The sequence below is a fragment of the Trachypithecus francoisi genome, unplaced genomic scaffold (assembly GCF_009764315.1).
Source record: "Trachypithecus francoisi isolate TF-2019V2 unplaced genomic scaffold, Tfra_2.0 Lachesis_group0, whole genome shotgun sequence".
Classification (NCBI taxonomy): domain Eukaryota; kingdom Metazoa; phylum Chordata; class Mammalia; order Primates; family Cercopithecidae; genus Trachypithecus; species Trachypithecus francoisi.
In genome coordinates, this window is record NW_022681453.1 from 61,453,620 (window position 1) to 61,471,328 (window position 17,709).

Sequence of the window (17,709 nt, forward strand, 5' to 3'; positions counted from 1 at the left end):
GAGGGAAGCGTCTGTCCTCTGCACAGTCAGGTGCTCCCATCTCTCCAGAGCCTCAGCTGGTGTGCCTCCTGTGACTGGCTGCCTTAGTCACCCGAGGAGAGATGACCAGGAAAATCCAGAGAGAAGGCATTTGCTGGACTGAGGGGAATAAACGGCCCGTGGAAAGGTGGATTGCTCCTTGGACCTCTTCACCTGGGGGCTGTCAAGTTGGGACAGAGCCAAGACAAGAGCCCTTTTTCAAACGTGTTCTTTTATCTTTTAATGGAGTTGGTTTATTTGGCAGGCTAGCAAATCCTGCAGGGCCCCTGTGCGGCCACTCTGGAGGGTCAGGGAGACACTGTGTGGCCGGCACCTGCAAAGGAGCAGGGGTGAGAAATGAGGAGAAATGTATGTCTGTGCAGAACCCCCAGTGGAGAGCGTGTGGGCTCAGAGTTAGGGTAAATGAAGGCACAGGCACACTGCAGACCCCTGATGGGAGAGGCAGTGGGCGATGTTTCCATGGTGAAATGGAATACTGGGAGCCGGGTGCCCTGGCGCCTCATGGCAGCGCCTCCTTACTCTAGGCTGGCCTCGCTGGCATTCGTCTTTGAGCTGATGAGGGACCAGACCAGTCCCAGGTTAGCACCTGAATCCACTTTCCTGCATTTCGGATAACACATATTGTGTCTTTCCTCTGGTTATAAAAGTGAGACCTGATCAAGGCACATTCGAGGGAAAACAGCACTGCATCAAGGCAGCCATGGAGCCCACAGGGTTAAGGGAGCAGCTCCAGAATTAGACTCCTTAGACCAACCCGGCTCCATCACAGGAAGGGCTCCAGCAGGGCTTTCTACTTCAGGCCTGGGCCTCCTGCTCTGCAAGGAACACCCACTTTCCTCTGCAGGACCGCAACGCCATGCGATTGGGAGGCAGGCTGGAGGGGCTTGGCCGCCCTGCCCTCTTTACTGGGCTCTTCAGTGGCTGGCTCCACATCAGCACACCCAGCCAGGTGCAACTGAGCACCCAGCCGCTCCATCCCTCTGCTCAGAGGCAAAGCCTCCCCCTCTGAACCCTGGAAGTCAGAGCGATGGCTGCATAGGGTCCTTTCTCCCTAGAAAGGCATGGACTTGGTGGATGAAACTTTTGACAAGACTTTTCTATAATGGTCTTGCGGAGACAGTGATATAATGAAGCCAAATTTTAAAAAATGCAAACATCCCTCTTGTGCCTGAAACTATCCTCAGCCTTCCCTCTCTCCAGGTAGAGGCCAGCATCCTTACCATGGTCTCAGGCCACGTCCTCCCAAGACACTGACACCTCTTCTCCTATGCAGGGGCCTGCATCTGCCTTGCTTCCCAGGCCTGAATCCCCCTCACTCTTGTTACCAGAAGGGGGTCCTTATCCACACTCCAAGAGAGGGTTCTTGGATCTCACGCAAGAAGGAATTTAGAGGGAGTCCATAGAGTAACATGAAAGCAAGTTTATTAGGAAAGTAGAGGAATAAAAGAATGGATACTCCATAGACAGAGCAGCCCTGAGGGCTGCTAGTTGCCCATTTTTATGGCTGTTTCTTGATGATATGCTAAACAAGGGGTGGATTATTCATGCCTCCCCTTTTTAGACTATACTGGGTAACTTCCTGACATTGCCATGGCGTCTGTAAACTGTCATGGCGCTGTTGAGACTGTAGCAGTGAGGACAACCAGAGGTCACTGTTGTCGCCATCTTGATTTTGGTGGGTTTTAGCTGGCTTCTTTACTGCAATCTGTTTTATCAGCGAGGTCTTTAGGACCTGTATCTTGTGCCAAGCTCCTATCTCACTCTGTAACTTAGAATACCTCCATCGTCTGGGAATGCAGCCCAGTAGGTCTGAGTCTCATTTTACCCAGCCCCTGTTCAAGATGGAATTGCTCTGGTTCAAATGCCTCTGGTACTCTCACCCTCCTTCCACTCACCACTCCTCCCAGCTCTGCTTAGACAGCCTTGGGCTGGAAAAGTCACTGAACCGCCTGAGACCCAGTCATGGTGTCCGTCAATGCACTCGGTGGCCTCATAGACAGGAGGTCTCCAGTGGACATTTGCTGCCATTTGTTGTGGTTACTTCCAGGGTCAGGGTCAGGGTCAGCCTCTGCCCAGCCCTTCTGTTCCCATTGTATCCCACTTTTAGAAATTTGTGATGTCTTCAAAAGAACATTTCCCAGTGGCCTCCCTGTTTGCACATCTGCAGGTGCTGGTGAGTGTAAACAACCTGTCCCTGCCTGACACGGAGCCAGACCCTTCTCAGGACTCACCTGGGGTGAGCAACTGCAGGCACATATCACCAAGAAATCCGGGTGGGCTTGTAGGGAAGATACCAGCCCTGTGTTTTCACAGTGGGTTCTTTATCTTGTTAAGAAGGCTTTTCTTCCCCTCCTCAATCTTCCTCCCCTGCTTCCTGCTGTGTTTTGCCCTGAGCTGTAGTGACAACCCTGGGTCTGGAGTTCACACCCTGTACTCAAGCCCCTTCCCTGTGGCTCACTCACTGGGGGCTGAGCTCCACCCTTTAGTCTCTCCAGGGTCAGTTTCCTTTGCTAGAAAATGGGAAAGGAATCCCTACCTCACAAGCTTGTGGGGATCAAACCAAACAAACTCTGGGAAAAGTGCTTTGTGGGTTATGAACTCTCACACAAATACCACGTGCTGTTTTTACTGCTTGTTAAAGGCTTCACTTCGCTTTCCTTATGCAAAGCTATATTTTACCAGCTTTTTCTTCTGTAAGAAAATGAATGCTAAGTAAGCCTGGTTCCCTGAAAAAAGGGAAGTGAAGCGAGAGGTCAGCTCTTCCCATTCCAGCAGTAACAGGATCACCAGCTTTCTATAGGTTCCCGGGGGACTCTTTGCACATGGTAATAACATGGAAAGTTATTTTCAGACAGAAATGTTTTGTAGGAGACTATTTAATCATTCAACAAAGAATTATTATGAATTTATTATACTTTTCATCAAATGCAGCACTGGTGTGTTTAAGAGTACCTAGGATCTGTTTTAATTGGGTGTGGTAAGACACACAGACATGAAAATGACTGTCTTGAGGGGAGAAGTGTATTCCATTAACAGGTCCCTAGAAACAGATGGCAAAGCACTCCATGCAGGGCCCTGCAGGGGAGCACTGGGTGGGTCGGGGCCAGAGGGAGAGGGGACTGTGGGCGAGGCTTTTATTGTGGCTTCCAAAGGGAAGAACAGGTGAGGCGCAGTGAGCAGGTTTAGGTTTGATTAGTTTGAAGAATTTCAGGGCTCTGAGATGCAGGGCTGTCCTTAATTGTCTGGTGCCTGGCCCTGAGGTGATCAGGACAGGGGACAGTGGCCTGGAGTAGGAGAGTCTGATAAAGGTGGTTGAAGTCCCATCCACACCATGGGGTGGGACTGTCTTTCCAGGATCAGCAAGGCCTGAGATGTTAAAGCATCAAAGTACAGAAAATTTAAAAATATAGTTAATACATGGAGACACAAAACTAAAAATATCTTAAAGTCTGCAAAGCAGAGTTCTTTAAAAATAGTAATAATAAACACCAAGAGAGCAGCCAGGCATGGTGGTGTGCTGTGCACCTGTAGCCCCAGTACTTGGGAGGCTGAGGCAGGGGATTGCTTGAGCTCAGGAGTTTGAATCCACCCCGGGCAACATAACAAGACCTTGTCTCTAAAACAAATATGTAAATACATAAATAAAACCGGGAGAAAAAGAATTCTCATTGCAGATGCAAAGCTACTTCTCAACAAACTCTGTTTCCATGGTGGTCAAGGAAACATATACATCAGCTATAGCTAGAGTAATGGAATTGAGTTTCTTTGGTAAGTGGCCATTATGGAAATATTGCCGACAATTCATTTCAACAGACATTGATCAAACACCCACCTTCTGCTAGGCCTGTGCCAGGAACCTTAGGGAATGCACAGGTGAATAAAGTATGATACTTGCTCTCCAAGACGGCCCTGGCAGACATGGGCACATGCACGCTGCATTCCCTCCCTGAGTCCACGCAGACATCATTGTTCACTCGGGACTCTTTTGCGCCCCATCCATCCACACTCACCTTAGAAGTTGCTGCAGCACAGAGCAGCAGGCAGCCTCTGCCACCAACCAGAGTCATGTGGCACCCCTGCTCTCAGGACCCTCCATCTGTAGGGCGGGGGGTGGTGCTGGAGGAGGACTGTGATCAACTCACATGTGACAGGGGCAAGAAGTGCTTCAAGGGTATGGAAGGGGTATGTTGCCTTTGAACTTGCAGTAGCTTCTTCTCCAATCTGCCTGCCCACCCCAAGCTCTCCATGACCCACCTCCTCTTCCGGAAGCTGCACCTGCATTCAGGGAATTACAGTGGATGCCGTGGATGACGGGATTTAAAGGGCCTTAAAGGACTGGGGCAGGGTGAGGACATCAAGGAGAAGCTGCCTGTTCAAAGGCACAAGGCAGGAACGTGTGCGCATGCTTCAGGAACTGTGGGCAGGTGGGTGTGCACGTGGCTCAGAATGTGGCAGAGGAACCAGTAGAAACCTTCCTGGGAGGCTGAGAATACTGGGCGGGGATGTGCAGGCTGCATTCTCAAACAGTGGGGGCTGTCAGACCACGACACCATCAGAGCAGCTTCCAGAAGAGGAGGTGGGTCATGGAGAACTTGGGGTGGGCAGGGAGATTAGAGAAGAAGCTACTGCAAGTTCAAAGGCAACAAGGGTCTCCACCCCTACCAGGATATGACATGCAAAGAAGGAGACTGGATGTAGAAATCTAGAAGGACTTGGAGACCAACTGGATGTGGAAAGAGAATTAAAGTCAAAGATGACAGCCCTGTTTGAGCCTGAATAATTTGGAAGGCTTACCGGGCTGTTCACCACTATGTGAAGCCCAGAAAGAGAGCTAACAATTATTTGCAAGCAGTCTGAGGAACTGTGGAACAGCCAGGAGAGTCTGACCATGGGTTGGCAGGATGGATCTGTAGCTCTGGAAAGAAGCCAGAGTCAGAAACGGTTTATCCAGGAGATGCCTACATTACCATCAGAGTCAAAGCATGGGAGTGATACTCTTGGACCAGGGAGAGCTCACAGAGTGACCTGAGGCCTCCTGCACGTAACATGTGTCAAGGGCAGGCTCCTATAATGCCTCAAGAATATGGGGGCTGACTTAGGAATAAGCAAACTAGTGGAGCTGAGCGGAAATCCGGAAATAGACTGGGCTCCAGTGAAAAGGGAACTTTAACACATGATAAGGATGACACTGCAATTCAGTGAAGCAGTGAAGGACTTGCTCATAAATTCTGCTGAGACAATTACGAACCGTCTGCATTTTGGAACTTCCTATAGATGGTGGTTGCAACCACATTGTGGATACACTAAATGCCACTAAATTGGTACACTTTAAAATGGCTCATTTTATGTGTGGTGAATTTTCTGAATTGAAAAAAAGTCTGGTAAAAGATGGCTGTCTCTTACCCGACACCAAGACAAAATCCAAATGGGTCGAAGATTAGAGTGTAAAACAATGAAACTATATCTAGAGATGGATGGTGGTGATGGCTGCACAAGAATGTGAATGTATTTAATACCACTAAACTGTACATGTAAACTGGTTAATGTTTTATTTAGGTCATGTATATTATACTGCAAAAGAAATGTAAGTCACAGAAAATATGGCTGAATTCTTTTGTAACTGGGGAGTGGGGAAGGCCTTCATCACCAAGAATCAAAATTCAGAAGCCATAAAATGAAAAGACTGATAATTTGACTATTCAAGAATAAGAATCTCAAAAGAAACCAAAAATAAGAATTCTTCTGCTTGGCTAAATACAACGTAAACAAAGCCAAAAGACAAATGACCAACTAATGTACAAAGAGCTCCTAAATGTCAAGAAGAGATACAAAACCCCCACAGAAAAAAATAAGCAAGGACGTGAATACTCAGTTTACCAAAAAAGAAGTAATGGCTCTTAAAATCTGAGATGTTCAACCCCACTTTGTCTCCTATCATATGAGCAACAACCTAAATGTCAAACACACAGTCTGCTGGTCACGCCAAGAGAAAGAGACCCTCTCCGGCATCTCACTCACAGAGTGAAATGTGACACTCCCACATGGAGGGGAATTTGGTAATACCTACAAAAATTTCCTATGCATTTACATTTCAGCTAAGCAATCCTACATCTAGGCACATACCCTGAAGATACACCAACATGCAGATGACATAAAATAGTCCAAGTTTATCCACTGCAGCCAAGTGTTTAATAAATAAGAGCTTGGATACAATCCAAATGTTTCCAATGAGAGAGTGCTTGAAGAAACTACGGATCACCCCCACAGAGGCGTACTACGCAGCAATAAGGCAGAATGGAGGCAGGTCTGGGGTCTGTGGCACAGAGTGACCTCCAGAATATGTTAAACGTGGGTGAAAAAAAAACCTGGTAGAAATCCAGAAATAGACAAGACTGTTTCTAGAGTAGGATGTGTGGCGTACTATCTTTTAACTAAGAAAGGAGGAAAAATAAGAATAGATGGGTAGATGGATAAATAGATTAGACAGAGAATAGATAGATGATAGACTAGATGGATAAATGGATGGATGGATGGATGGATGGATGGATGGGTGGGTGGATGGGTGTGTGGGTGGATGGACGGATGGGTGGGTGGGTGGGTGGGTGGATGGATGGGTGGATGGGTGGGTGGGTGGGTGGGTGGATGGATGGGTGGATGGGTGGGTGGATGGGTGGGTGGGTGGGTGGATGGATGGGTGGGTGGGTGGGTGGGTGGATGGATGGGTGGATGGGTAGGTGGATGGATGGATGGGTGGATGGATGGATGGATGGATGGATGGATGGATGGATGGGTGGTGGATGGGTGGGTGGGTGGTGGGTGGATGGTTGGGTGGGTGGATGGATGGGTGGGTGGATGGATGGATGGATGGATAGATGGATGGATGGATGGATAAACAGGTAGTTTTCTTATTTTTGCAAAAAGAAATGATTAGAGGAAAAAAACAGAAAATAATTAGAATGATTAACCCCAGGGAACGAGCGGGGAAATGGAGGACATGGGATAGAAGTGAGACTTCACTGGATGAATTTTTAAATATATTTCTGACCGTTGTATCAGATACATGTTCTCATATTTGGAAAAGAAAATTAAATTGAAAAGCAAAAAGGAAAAACCTATAATTGGAAAGAAATTTAATTTAAAATTAATGCACCTAATTATCAAATTAGTAACATAAGCACACAGAGAAAATAATTATAACCTGTTTGTAAGAATTTGAACTTCAAACTGAATACTCTAGTCATATTATTATTGAACTATATTCTAAAGACAAAAAAATGCAAAGCAATTCTAGCTTCTTGCCATAGGCTTATTATTAGTGGCAATATTGGTATTGTAATTTTGACACTATGCTATAAGTAAATATGTTAATGCTATTAGGAACCAAGATTTTCAGTGCCAAATAAAATAGATAAAATACAAAATCACAGAAGGTAAGAGAAAACTTTAGAACATCGATTTCTCCTTCTTTGTTTGTTTGTTTTTGACAGCCTTGCTCTGTTGCCCAGGCTGGAGCCCAGTGGCATGATCATGGCTCACTGCAGCTGTGACCTTCTGGGCTCAAACGATTCTCTCACCTCAACTTCCTGAGTATCTGGGACAACAGGTGTGCACCACCATGCTAGGCTAATTTTTTGTATTTTTTGTAGAGATGGGGTTTTGCCAAGTTGTCCAGGCTGGTCTCGAACTCCTGGGCCCAAGAGATCTGCCCATATTGGCCTCCCAAAGTGCTGGGATTACAGGCGTGAGCCACTGCACCTAGCCAGAACATTGATTTATAGTTGAAAATATCTGTATGGACTCATGTTTTTTAAGAATTAAGTTTTCTTAAGTCTCACGTAAAAAAAAAAAAAGAGAAGTTTTCCAGCTCTGCCTAATGAAGGGCATGAAAGCAAGGGCACCTCAGTGGCATTGGACACTCCCAACTTTAAATCTTGATTTTTAAACAATGAAAGGAACTGGGGCTCCCTGGAGAAATGGTTAATTCCAAGTCTGGGACAAGGAAAGTATAAGGTGAGCCTGGTACATGTGTGTTGAGGAAGGGGGGAAGTTCTTGATAATGAATGGGAACACAGGAACAAGCCAAATGACACCATGAGGGGAACAATCAGATACAGGATGTGGGGCATTTACTAGCCTGGCCTCTCTAAGACTAAAGAAACATAGCAAACAAATACAGCATATGAATTTTGCATCCTGGTTCTAAAACACCAGCTGTAAAATACTTGCAGACAACTGGGAAATTTGAATTTAGATTGTATATTAGATGATATTAGAGAGCTATTGCTAATTTACTTAGGCAGGAAAATAGTATTGTAGTTATGAAGAGAATGTCACTAAGCATGCTGAAGTGTTTAGGGTGAAATGTTATAGTACTTATGGATTATTTTTATAACACTTTTTTATTCGGAAGTACCTTTAACTTCAAAGAAAGTTTGCAAGAATAGTATAAAGAACCCCTGTAGATTCTTTACCCAGATTTGTCCATTGTTTCTTCCTTCCTTCCTTCCTTCCTTCCTCCCTCCCTCCTTTCTTTCTTGCTTTCTTTTCCTTCCTTCCTCCCTCCGTTCCTTCCTTCCTTCCTTCCCTTTCTTTCTCTCTCTCTTTCTTTTTCTTTCTTTGTTCTCTTTCTTTCACTATCTTTTTTTTCTTTCTTTTTTTTTTTTTTTTTGAGATAGGGTCTCCCTTTTGTCCAGGCTGGAGTGCAGTGGTGCGAACATAGCTCACTGCAGCCCCAACCTCACAGGCTCGAGTGATCCCAAGTAGATAGGATTGCAGGTGTGCACCACCACGCCACTAATGCCCAGTTAATGTTTTAAATTCTTTTTTAGCAACAGGATCTCTCATTATATTGCCCAGGTGGGTCTCGAACTCTTGGGCTCAAGCGATCTTTCCACCCTGGCCTCCCGAAGCACTGGGACTACAAACATGAGCCACCTTGCCCAGCCTGCAACTTACTTTTACAAGATTCAGCCATTTTTATATTATAAATGTGTATATATACAGCAAATAAAATGATAACAGCATATTCTTTCAGTGTTTTTGTTCATTTGAAAGTTTTGTAGTAAGAAGCTGGGGAGGAGCCCTATTTCAAACGTTGGAAGATCAGGATATAGTGTCCAGTGAACAAAGCCCCACACAGAGCAGGATCTGTTATGTGTTTCTTTGTGTTTAGGACTGGGGTAAAAATCAAGATTTGTATTTGTATTTGCTTATAAAGAGGCTGAGACACTAAGAGAAGAGTTTAGGGGAAGATGGGGAATCGGGTGAATGGGAGGAGGTGGGAAAGGGACCGTCAGTGTACACCTTTCATATCACTTTGATTTTGTATCATGTGAATCGAGTGTCTTTTGAGATGCAATTTTTAAATTAAAAATGAATGAATGAATGAATAAGTACAGAAATTAGCCAGGGAGGAAAACAGACAAAGACAACACAGCCAGATGAGAAGGAGGAGAACCAAGGAAGTCCATTTCCAGGCACACCCCATGACAAGGTCAGCAGGAGCATGTGGTGCTGAGTGAGCCAAGAGCTCGGAAGAGGATGGGGTAAAGGCCCACTGGGGTGGACTCAGCTGAGGGTTGCATGGAGCCTCCAGGGCTGGAGAGAGAATGTAGGCGGGGAAAGGGCCATGAGTGTGAATCACCCCTAAGGGGGAGGGGAAGAGGGAGGGAAGAGGGCGGCTTGCGGGCTGTGGATGAAGGAGGGAGGACAGGGATGTAGCTGACATGGGGAGCAGGCTGGGCTGGGAGTGGAATCAGAAAGGGGGATGCTTCCAATATAGAGGGCAGTTTTGGACTGTCCCCTTGTTTTCAAAAAAGATGAGTGATACTATGTCCCCAGGGTTATGAGGTAGCATTGCAAGTTTTGGGAGCATAGAAACATACGGAAGAGATGCCCAGATGAACTTGTTTGGAGACCAAGCCTGTGGGAAGAGGGAGCCTGTCACTGGGCAGCCCTGGTGTTGCCTTGGCTCAACGTTTGTGTGCAGCCAGGCCTCAGGCTTTAGAGTGAGAGCGGCAGCCCCTGCGAAGGAGCAGGGGCTGTGTGCAGAGAGATGTTCCACATGGATATGGGGGATCATGCCTCAAAAATTCAACACAGAATCACCATCTGACCTAGCAACACCACTTCTGGGTATATACCCCAAAGAATTGAAAACTGGGACCTGAAGAGAGATTTGCACACCCATGTTCTCAGCAGCATCATTTGCAATAACCAAAAGATGGGAACAGCCCAAATATCCATCAACAGATACATGTATAAACGCAACATGGTCCATCCACAGAATGGAATATGATGCAGCTTTATAAAGGAAGGAAATTCTGACATACGTGACTACATGGATGCACCTTGAAGATACCGTGCTATGTGAAATAAGCCAGATACAAAAAGGACAAATATGACCTGATTCCACTCAAATGAAGTCCCTAGAGCAGTTAAATTTACAGAAGCAGAAAGTGTAATAGAGGGTGCCAGGGGTCTGGGGGAAGAGAGAGTAAGAAGGAAATGGGAGTTGGGGTTTAATAGCTAGTATGAATTTGCCAGGGCTTCCATAACGAAGGACGCCAGACTGGGGCCTCGACAACAGACATTTATTGTCTCACAGTTCCAGAGGCTGGAAGTCCAAGATCAGGGCATCAGCAGGGTTGGTTTCTCCTGCACACTCTCCTTGCCTTGTAGATGGCCACGGTCTCCCTGCATCCTCACATAATCTTCCCTCTATCTGGGTTGTAATCCCCTCTCCTTACAGGACACCAGTCATTTGGATTAGGGCCCTCCCTAAGGACCTCATTTAAGTTAATCACGTTTTTTAAGACCCTGTCTTCAAATAAGGTCCCATTCCAAGATCTTGGGGGTTAGAGCTTCAACATATGGATTTGGGGGACACAAGTCAACCCATATCAATAGGTGTGGAGTCTCAGCATGGGAAGGTGAAAAAGTACAGAGTTGCACAATAATGTCCTTGATGCCACTGAACTGTACATTTAAAAATGGTTCAAACAGCAAAATTTATGTTATGGATATGATAGCACAGTAAAAAGTAAAAATAAATTTTAAAAGAGAAAAATACTCAGAAGGGCAAGGAAAAGGGGAATGCTGCTGAGAGGGTAGTGGGACCCCCGGGCCCAGTGGGATGGTCAAAGAGACCGTGGGATGGTGGCTGGGAAGGTGGGTGTGGGGTACGGGCCAGTGGGAAACAGGGGAGCTTGGGGCCTGACAGCAGGAGGGTCTCCAAGCTGGAGGTCTGGGCAGCCTGTCAGTTCCAGGTGGTGGCCGTTATTAGTGCAGCAGCCTCCCCAGAGGTGGCAGAGGCTTAATGAGTGCTTCGGGCTCTCAGCAGGGAAGGTCTGGGCAGCCCCTCTGGCTGTGTGGTCCCAGTTCTCCAGAAGCGCTTTCTTTTTTGCAATTTTCAAACCATCACAGCTGCTTTCGGCCTGAATGTGAAGCCACAGCCAGTGAGTTGTTTCTATAGCGACTGATGTCCTTCAAAGAGGGAGAAAGTGGAGGGCCCTGAGGAAAGAACAAGGGGGTGAACAACACAAATAGGTGACAGATTAAACCCAAGAGGGAGAGAGTGTGACCTAGTTTCACTGCAGCTTCGTCGAGAGCTTTCTGGCAAGCACACCCGATGACTGCATATTATTTTATGTTTGTCATGTTATCTTCACATAAAGCTGTAAGATGAGGGGCTAAGTGTACCACTCTACCTGGTGAAAGGCCAATATTCAGGCACAGCTGCCAGGGGCAAGGAACAGGGAAAACGCAGGAAAATTCTGAGCCATCTTCGTCTTACTCCTGGCCACTTTGCAGAAAACTAGGCATGCTGAGGCTGTCTGTGCACCTATCCTTTTTCCCTTCCTTGGAAACCAACCCCAAGGGAGGCTTTGTAGTATTTACACCCTGGCTCGTCGCTTCCTAGTGGTGTGATCTTGAGCACGTTCCTCAACCACTCTGTGCCTCAGTTTCATAATCCATAAAAAGTAGGGAGAAGAATTCCAACATTCAAGAGTGGCCGGAAAGGGTTAAATGAGGTGACACGTTCAGGCGCTCAGGAGAGAGAGGCGGGTGACTGCAGTGAGGAGACCTCTGGGCTTGGGCAGGAGTCAACCTGGTAACTGCAGCTCTCTCTCATTTCCCATTCCTTTCCAGTTGGCCACGGACAGAGCGAAGGGGAGAGGATGGTAGTGTCTGACTTCCACGTTTTTGTCAGAGATGTGTTGCAGCATGTGGATTCCATGCAGAAAGACTACCCTGGGCTTCCTGTCTTCCTTCTGGGCCACTCCATGGTAAGCAGACCACAGAAGACCCACATCAGATCCACCCTGGCTTCCAGCCTTGCAGGGGGAAGGGGGTGGCCCTGACTCCCCGCCTTTCCCCCCGCTCTCTGCCTGCTGGCATGATGTCTCCCTTTGTGCACTGCACTTGGAGTTCCTGGGCGATTCCGGCTGGAAACAAGGGAGGCTGCCAGCCGGTCCTTACTGAGCAGCTTGAGTATGTGGCCTTTTGGAAAACTGATCTTTTTCTCAACGCTCTTTGGACCACTTGGTGCCATTTCGTAGTGAGGCTACTAAGAGCCACTTCTTGGAGGAGGGAATAGCTCCTTCATCAATAAGAAGCACACAAAATGTCTCCAAACCTTGTGTGCTTTTTTCAGAATTGAATGATAACTAGGGACAAAGGGTCCTCTTGGAAAAAATTCCTTAAAGCTTATTCCAACTCCTTCCACCTTTTAAATATGTAAATCGAGCAAATATCGTCTTAAAATGTAATGGAGCAAATGTAATCTTAAATCAGGGTCCTTAAACTGGCAGCCTCCAGGTCAAATCTACCTACAGAAAAAGTAGGCTGGTTGGCTGACCAAGAGGTATCGAAGTGCTTGAATTTATATCCCTGGGGACATTTCACCAGGGTAGGCGTTGCCTCTCGCCCCTTGGTCACTGCCTGGCTCTGTCCTTAAGTTTCTCTTACCTGCCCGGCCCCTGTGAGCATTTGCAGTTGCAACCCTTGCTTTTAAGCACCTTTGTGCTTTAGCAAACAGGTGAGGCCTCTCTCCAGCACCATCCACATTCACTCCCATTTTTCTTGGAATTTAAATTTCTAGGACCTTTACTAAACCAGGAAAAAGTATAGTATAGCAGTCTATTATTATGATCACATTACCCCCCACCAAAAAAAAAAAAAAAAAAACCCTCCTATTAAGCCTGTTGGGATGGATGAATTGGGGTTCCGCCAGCTTTGGGCTCGAAATGAAGTGGGAATGTGTTATTGTTTAACTTGCGGCCCACAGGCAAGGAACCTTATTTATAACTCCCTGAAATGTTTGCTCTTGGAAAACCCAGAGAAAAAAACGTGTGTAATAAAATAATTGCAGATCTAGTTTATCCAACATTTGATGGTGCCTCTTCCAAGGTAGTCCTCCTCAGGGCTCTTGGCCAGGACTGCAGCTTAAGAGGACTGCGTTGGTCATGTTTATTAGAATTACGGCATTGGTCATGTTTATTAGAATCATGTGCGCTGGTGCAAGCCGAACACAGCAGCTCTGCCCGTTCTGCATTACAGGGAGGTGCCATCGCCATCCTCACGGCCGCAGAGAGGCCGGGTCACTTCGCCGGCATGGTACTCATTTCACCTCTGGTTCTTGCCAATCCTGAATCTGCAACAACTTTCAAGGTAAAAGGACTTTCCAGTCTGTACAATTCCTGCAGGTTTCCCGGGACATGGGGCTTCCATTTGTAGCCTGAGTCTGTGTAAAAGGGCCAAAGGCCATCCTTGGACCTCAGACACTATTGTGTAAGGGTTTGGACAAATATCCCACACTGTTGCCACCGGAGTTCTGTAGTTTCTAAAGGCAGGTGCCATTTTCCCCCAAGACAAAAGGATAATGCCTTCCTGTTGGTGCATGTTTTATTGATGAACTTTAAAAGGAGAAGAGGTTAGACTTGTTATTAGTCCAGCAAAGTCACGTTTGTTAACAAGTCACACTCAAGGCCTGGGCTGTTTTTCATTGACTATTTGCCAACTTCAGCAGAAAGTGAGCAGAGGAACTGCAGGTACTCCTAACTGCAGTACGGAGTCACATTCACTGCTGCACTCCTCCGCCCCAGGCACTTTCGACCTCTGACTGTTAGGGATCCGTCATTTTGTTTTTCTGGTTGGAATGACCCACAGGAATGACATACCCCATTAGGTGCTGGGACTCTGGGCTGCTTTTGCCAAGGCAAATGAACCAACAAATGATACCTAGAGGTGGAGCAGGCACCTTCTCTCCCTGAGAAAGGAGATGAAACCAGTGGCCTCGGCAGGGCTGCTTGCTTGTGACTCTGGCTTGTTGACAAGGTATTGGTTTAGACCCGGCCTTGGATCATCAGACTTAAGGTAGATGCATAGCCCCAGTGAGGGTGGAGAATCCGCGTATCCACAGGGAATCCTCAGTCTCACCCCCAGTGCTGGGCAGGGGCTGCTGCCTCCTGAGCCTGTTCCAGAGACTCTCAAAAGATAAAGAGGGGAGGCAGTAGGTCATGGGGCCAGGTGCACTGGGCAGCCATCACCCACAGGCTTACCCTATGGACTATGGGATCATTTAAATAATGACATTAGCTCTTATTCCCCTACCCCACTCTCCTCAACACAGCACAGGGAACGAAACCTTGTAACAACATCCTGAAAGGGTTTCCTTCAGCCCATGACCACAGACTTGCTCCTGGCTCTAGAGACAGTCTTTCAATTAAATACAGAAAATCTCAGCCATGTGAAATGGGGCTGGGCTTGGCAAAGATAAATCAGGGACTATCTGATAGTTTAGCCAGAGAACGATGATTTATTTAGTTTGCAAGAGAGATGGATGATATCTCATTTGAATTTTACTCCAGTTTAAGGAAATCACGGACTTACTGAAATCGACTATCATGAGTGAATTTCAGTGCAGTATGGGACAGTACCAGGGGTCTGTCACAGAGTGATCGAGGTCCCTTAGCATCACAATGCCTGGATGTGCACTACCTCATCATTGAAACGTGCGGGGGAGGCATGACCTACTCAACATCTCCCGTGACTATGGTTCTAATTATTTAAGTAGAATAAGCAGGCCCAGACTCAGCATCAGGGGCATTCCTGCTGCGTTCCATGAGATTTGCTGTATGCAGGTCTGCAAAATTCAGCCAGTGCCAGGCATGCACTGTGCTCCTCTCCCAGGCATTGTCTCACTTAACTCCCCTCCAGCCCAGGAGCAGGTTATAGCAGCACTTTCCGGATGGGAAAACCTGGGCTTAGGAAGGATGAATGGCTGGTCAGGACTGTGCAGCCCTTGTGATGGGTTTGAATCCAGGGCTGCCTACTCCCCATCTAGGATATTTCCCCAGGGGAGAAAATGGATGTTTCTGCAATCGGTGTTTTCCCCTTACAGAAAAGCCAGGGACTGCAGGACTTTTCAGATAAAGTGCACCAGGGGTACCCTGGCAGGTGGTCCTGGAGGTGGAACGAACAAGGTTTCCTCCTAGAGACCCCTGGGCTCCATACTGACCAGGGGAGGGGGCACTTCTGGGCAAGGCCACCACTGTGACCTCTCAAAGCCTTGTGCAAATGGATCACCTTGTGACATCAGGAGCCAGCTGCCCCTGGGGGAACACAGGTCTCCTCTTATTAACCAAGACAAATTAGGTTTCCCTTTGCCCCAGACTTGAGGGCCCAGCCTCCACTCCCTGAAATCTGTTGCTGCTCCTGCATCTCTAGCAATTTTGGCTGACAAAGTCCATGATGCATTCGTCCACCCTGCCCCTGGAAGGCTTCATCACTCTTGGCACATTTTCTAGTCTTGTCTGACAACCTTCCTGAAAGTCTCACAGGATCTATTTTTTAATGTAATTTAAAAGTTTTAAGAATAAGACATTTCTATGGTTCAAAATTCAAAAGATATGAAAGAGGATGCAGGGAGAGTCTCTCTCCCCGTTGGCATGGGCAGCAGCCCATGGTACCAGCGAGAGTCTCTGCATCTCCCATCAACGCTCACTCCATTTGTTCTTCTTCACACAAATGGGAGCTTGCTCCATGCATGTCGGGGGTACTCTGTGTTTGCTTTTGTTCTTTTGGTTGGTGTGTTTGTTTTTGTGGGTTTTGGGTTTTATTTTGTGGTTTTGCTTAGCAACCTTTTGGTGCTCCTTCCCCATCAGGACCTACCACGGGTCCCACTGCAGGGATAGGTCCTGGTTTAGGGAGGGTGCACTGGGGTCATTTCCAGTTGTTCGCTCTTATGAGCCTCAATGATGGAACAATTCCTAGAGCCCACCTCCTCCCTCCTGCGTTCTGGATGGGAAATCTGTTTGGTGGTGGGGGTGAGGGGCTTCCCTGAGTGTGGCTGTGAGTAGCAGCAGAGCAGAGTCAAGACCCAGCCTCCTGACTCCTCGGACAGTGCTCAATCCATCAGGCCGTTCAACAGTTTCCTGGCACCAGGCACCTTCTAGAGCAACTCCCCCAGTTAGTAAGGGGCAGCATGAGACGCCCAGTCTGTGAGTACAGCCTGGCCTGTGGAAGACAGCCAGCCCCCACCCCCTGCAATGTGAGAACGCCAGATCGCCCCCACCCTCCTAAATCTCACCACCATCTGGTTCTTATGTGGATGCTGGTTTTCAACAAGCTGGGATATATTTAGCCTGGAGATGAGACAATGAGGACGGATGGGGGGCCCCAAACATTGTCTCTGCTGAGAAAGTGGTTTCGCAGAGAAAGTGGCAGAGGCAGAAATTCAGAAACAAAAACTCCATGCATCAGAACAAATCTGGCTGTTTGTGAGGTCGCTCCATGGGGTTTTCACCGTGGCTCGCGGTTCATGCCTGGCTACAGAGGTGGAACTGTGACCCCCCAGCTGGAAGAGTGTCAAGCTCCAGGCGCTCCTCGGGATTTCCCACCCTCACTTGTCTGGGACAGCACTCAGGAGCAACTACAGGCTGCAGGGCCCCTCCTTTCTCTGGGAGCCTCTTGGGAAAGAAAAATCCCCCTGGGCTAAGCTTGAGGGATGGGGGTCTCAGCCTACCGGAGAGTAATCATTCTAAATGGCCTCTCCCTGTTTGCCAAGGTTGCCCTTGGGTTCCTGGGGCAGGGTTGCAGGAGTCAGCCAGTGCTTCAAGATACTTCCACTCCCTGCCAAGAAGGGCACTTCGCCCAGTAGGGAGAAGGGAATTGCCGCTGAGAGCCCAGTACTCGGTGCCTGACATGCATTGTCTCTGTTCCTCTCCAGCACTGCCCTGGAAGGAGGGGAAATTATTCCCAATTTACAGACAAGGAAACGAGGGCAAATGCCTTGCTCAAGGTCAGCTTGAGCACGAGCTCAGGCCAGCAAGCATGCCAGGATACTCCCTTTCACCCCAAAACACACCTGAGATCAGCTTCCCTTGACAGAGCCCGCTCCCATCTGAATGTCACTCATCTGTTTTTAGCCATAGAATCCAGAAGGCCCTTGGGGCAGTGAGAGGTTGCAGGGATGGAGGGGAAACGAGTTGAACATGGCCACTCTTTCAAGCTTCAGGTGAATTTGGACCCAGGATCCCGGAACTTAGCTATGCACTGGCCCTTTGGGCAGCAGCAATGAGCCGCCATGGGGGTTAGTTCACCTCTGTCCTGTGGGCACCTGCTCTCTAATAGCTAATAGCTAGGTGTTGGGCTTTCTAGACACACGTG

General features: G+C 47.7%; 1 protein-coding gene across 5 annotated transcripts in view; it reads left to right on the top strand.

Annotated features, from left to right (window-relative positions):
- Nucleotides 1-17,709, top strand: part of MGLL (monoglyceride lipase) — a 134,440-nt gene that overhangs the window by 88,896 nt on the left and 27,835 nt on the right. For 4 of the 5 annotated variants that reach the window (XM_033210893.1, XM_033210895.1, XM_033210894.1 and 1 more), the window contains exons 4-5: nucleotides 12,190-12,326; nucleotides 13,600-13,710. In XM_033210893.1, the coding sequence (XP_033066784.1) occupies nucleotides 12,190-12,326; nucleotides 13,600-13,710 (248 nt within the window). The remainder of the gene's footprint in view (nucleotides 1-12,189; nucleotides 12,327-13,599; nucleotides 13,711-17,709) is intronic. The other variant, XM_033210896.1, reaches the window with a different exon arrangement.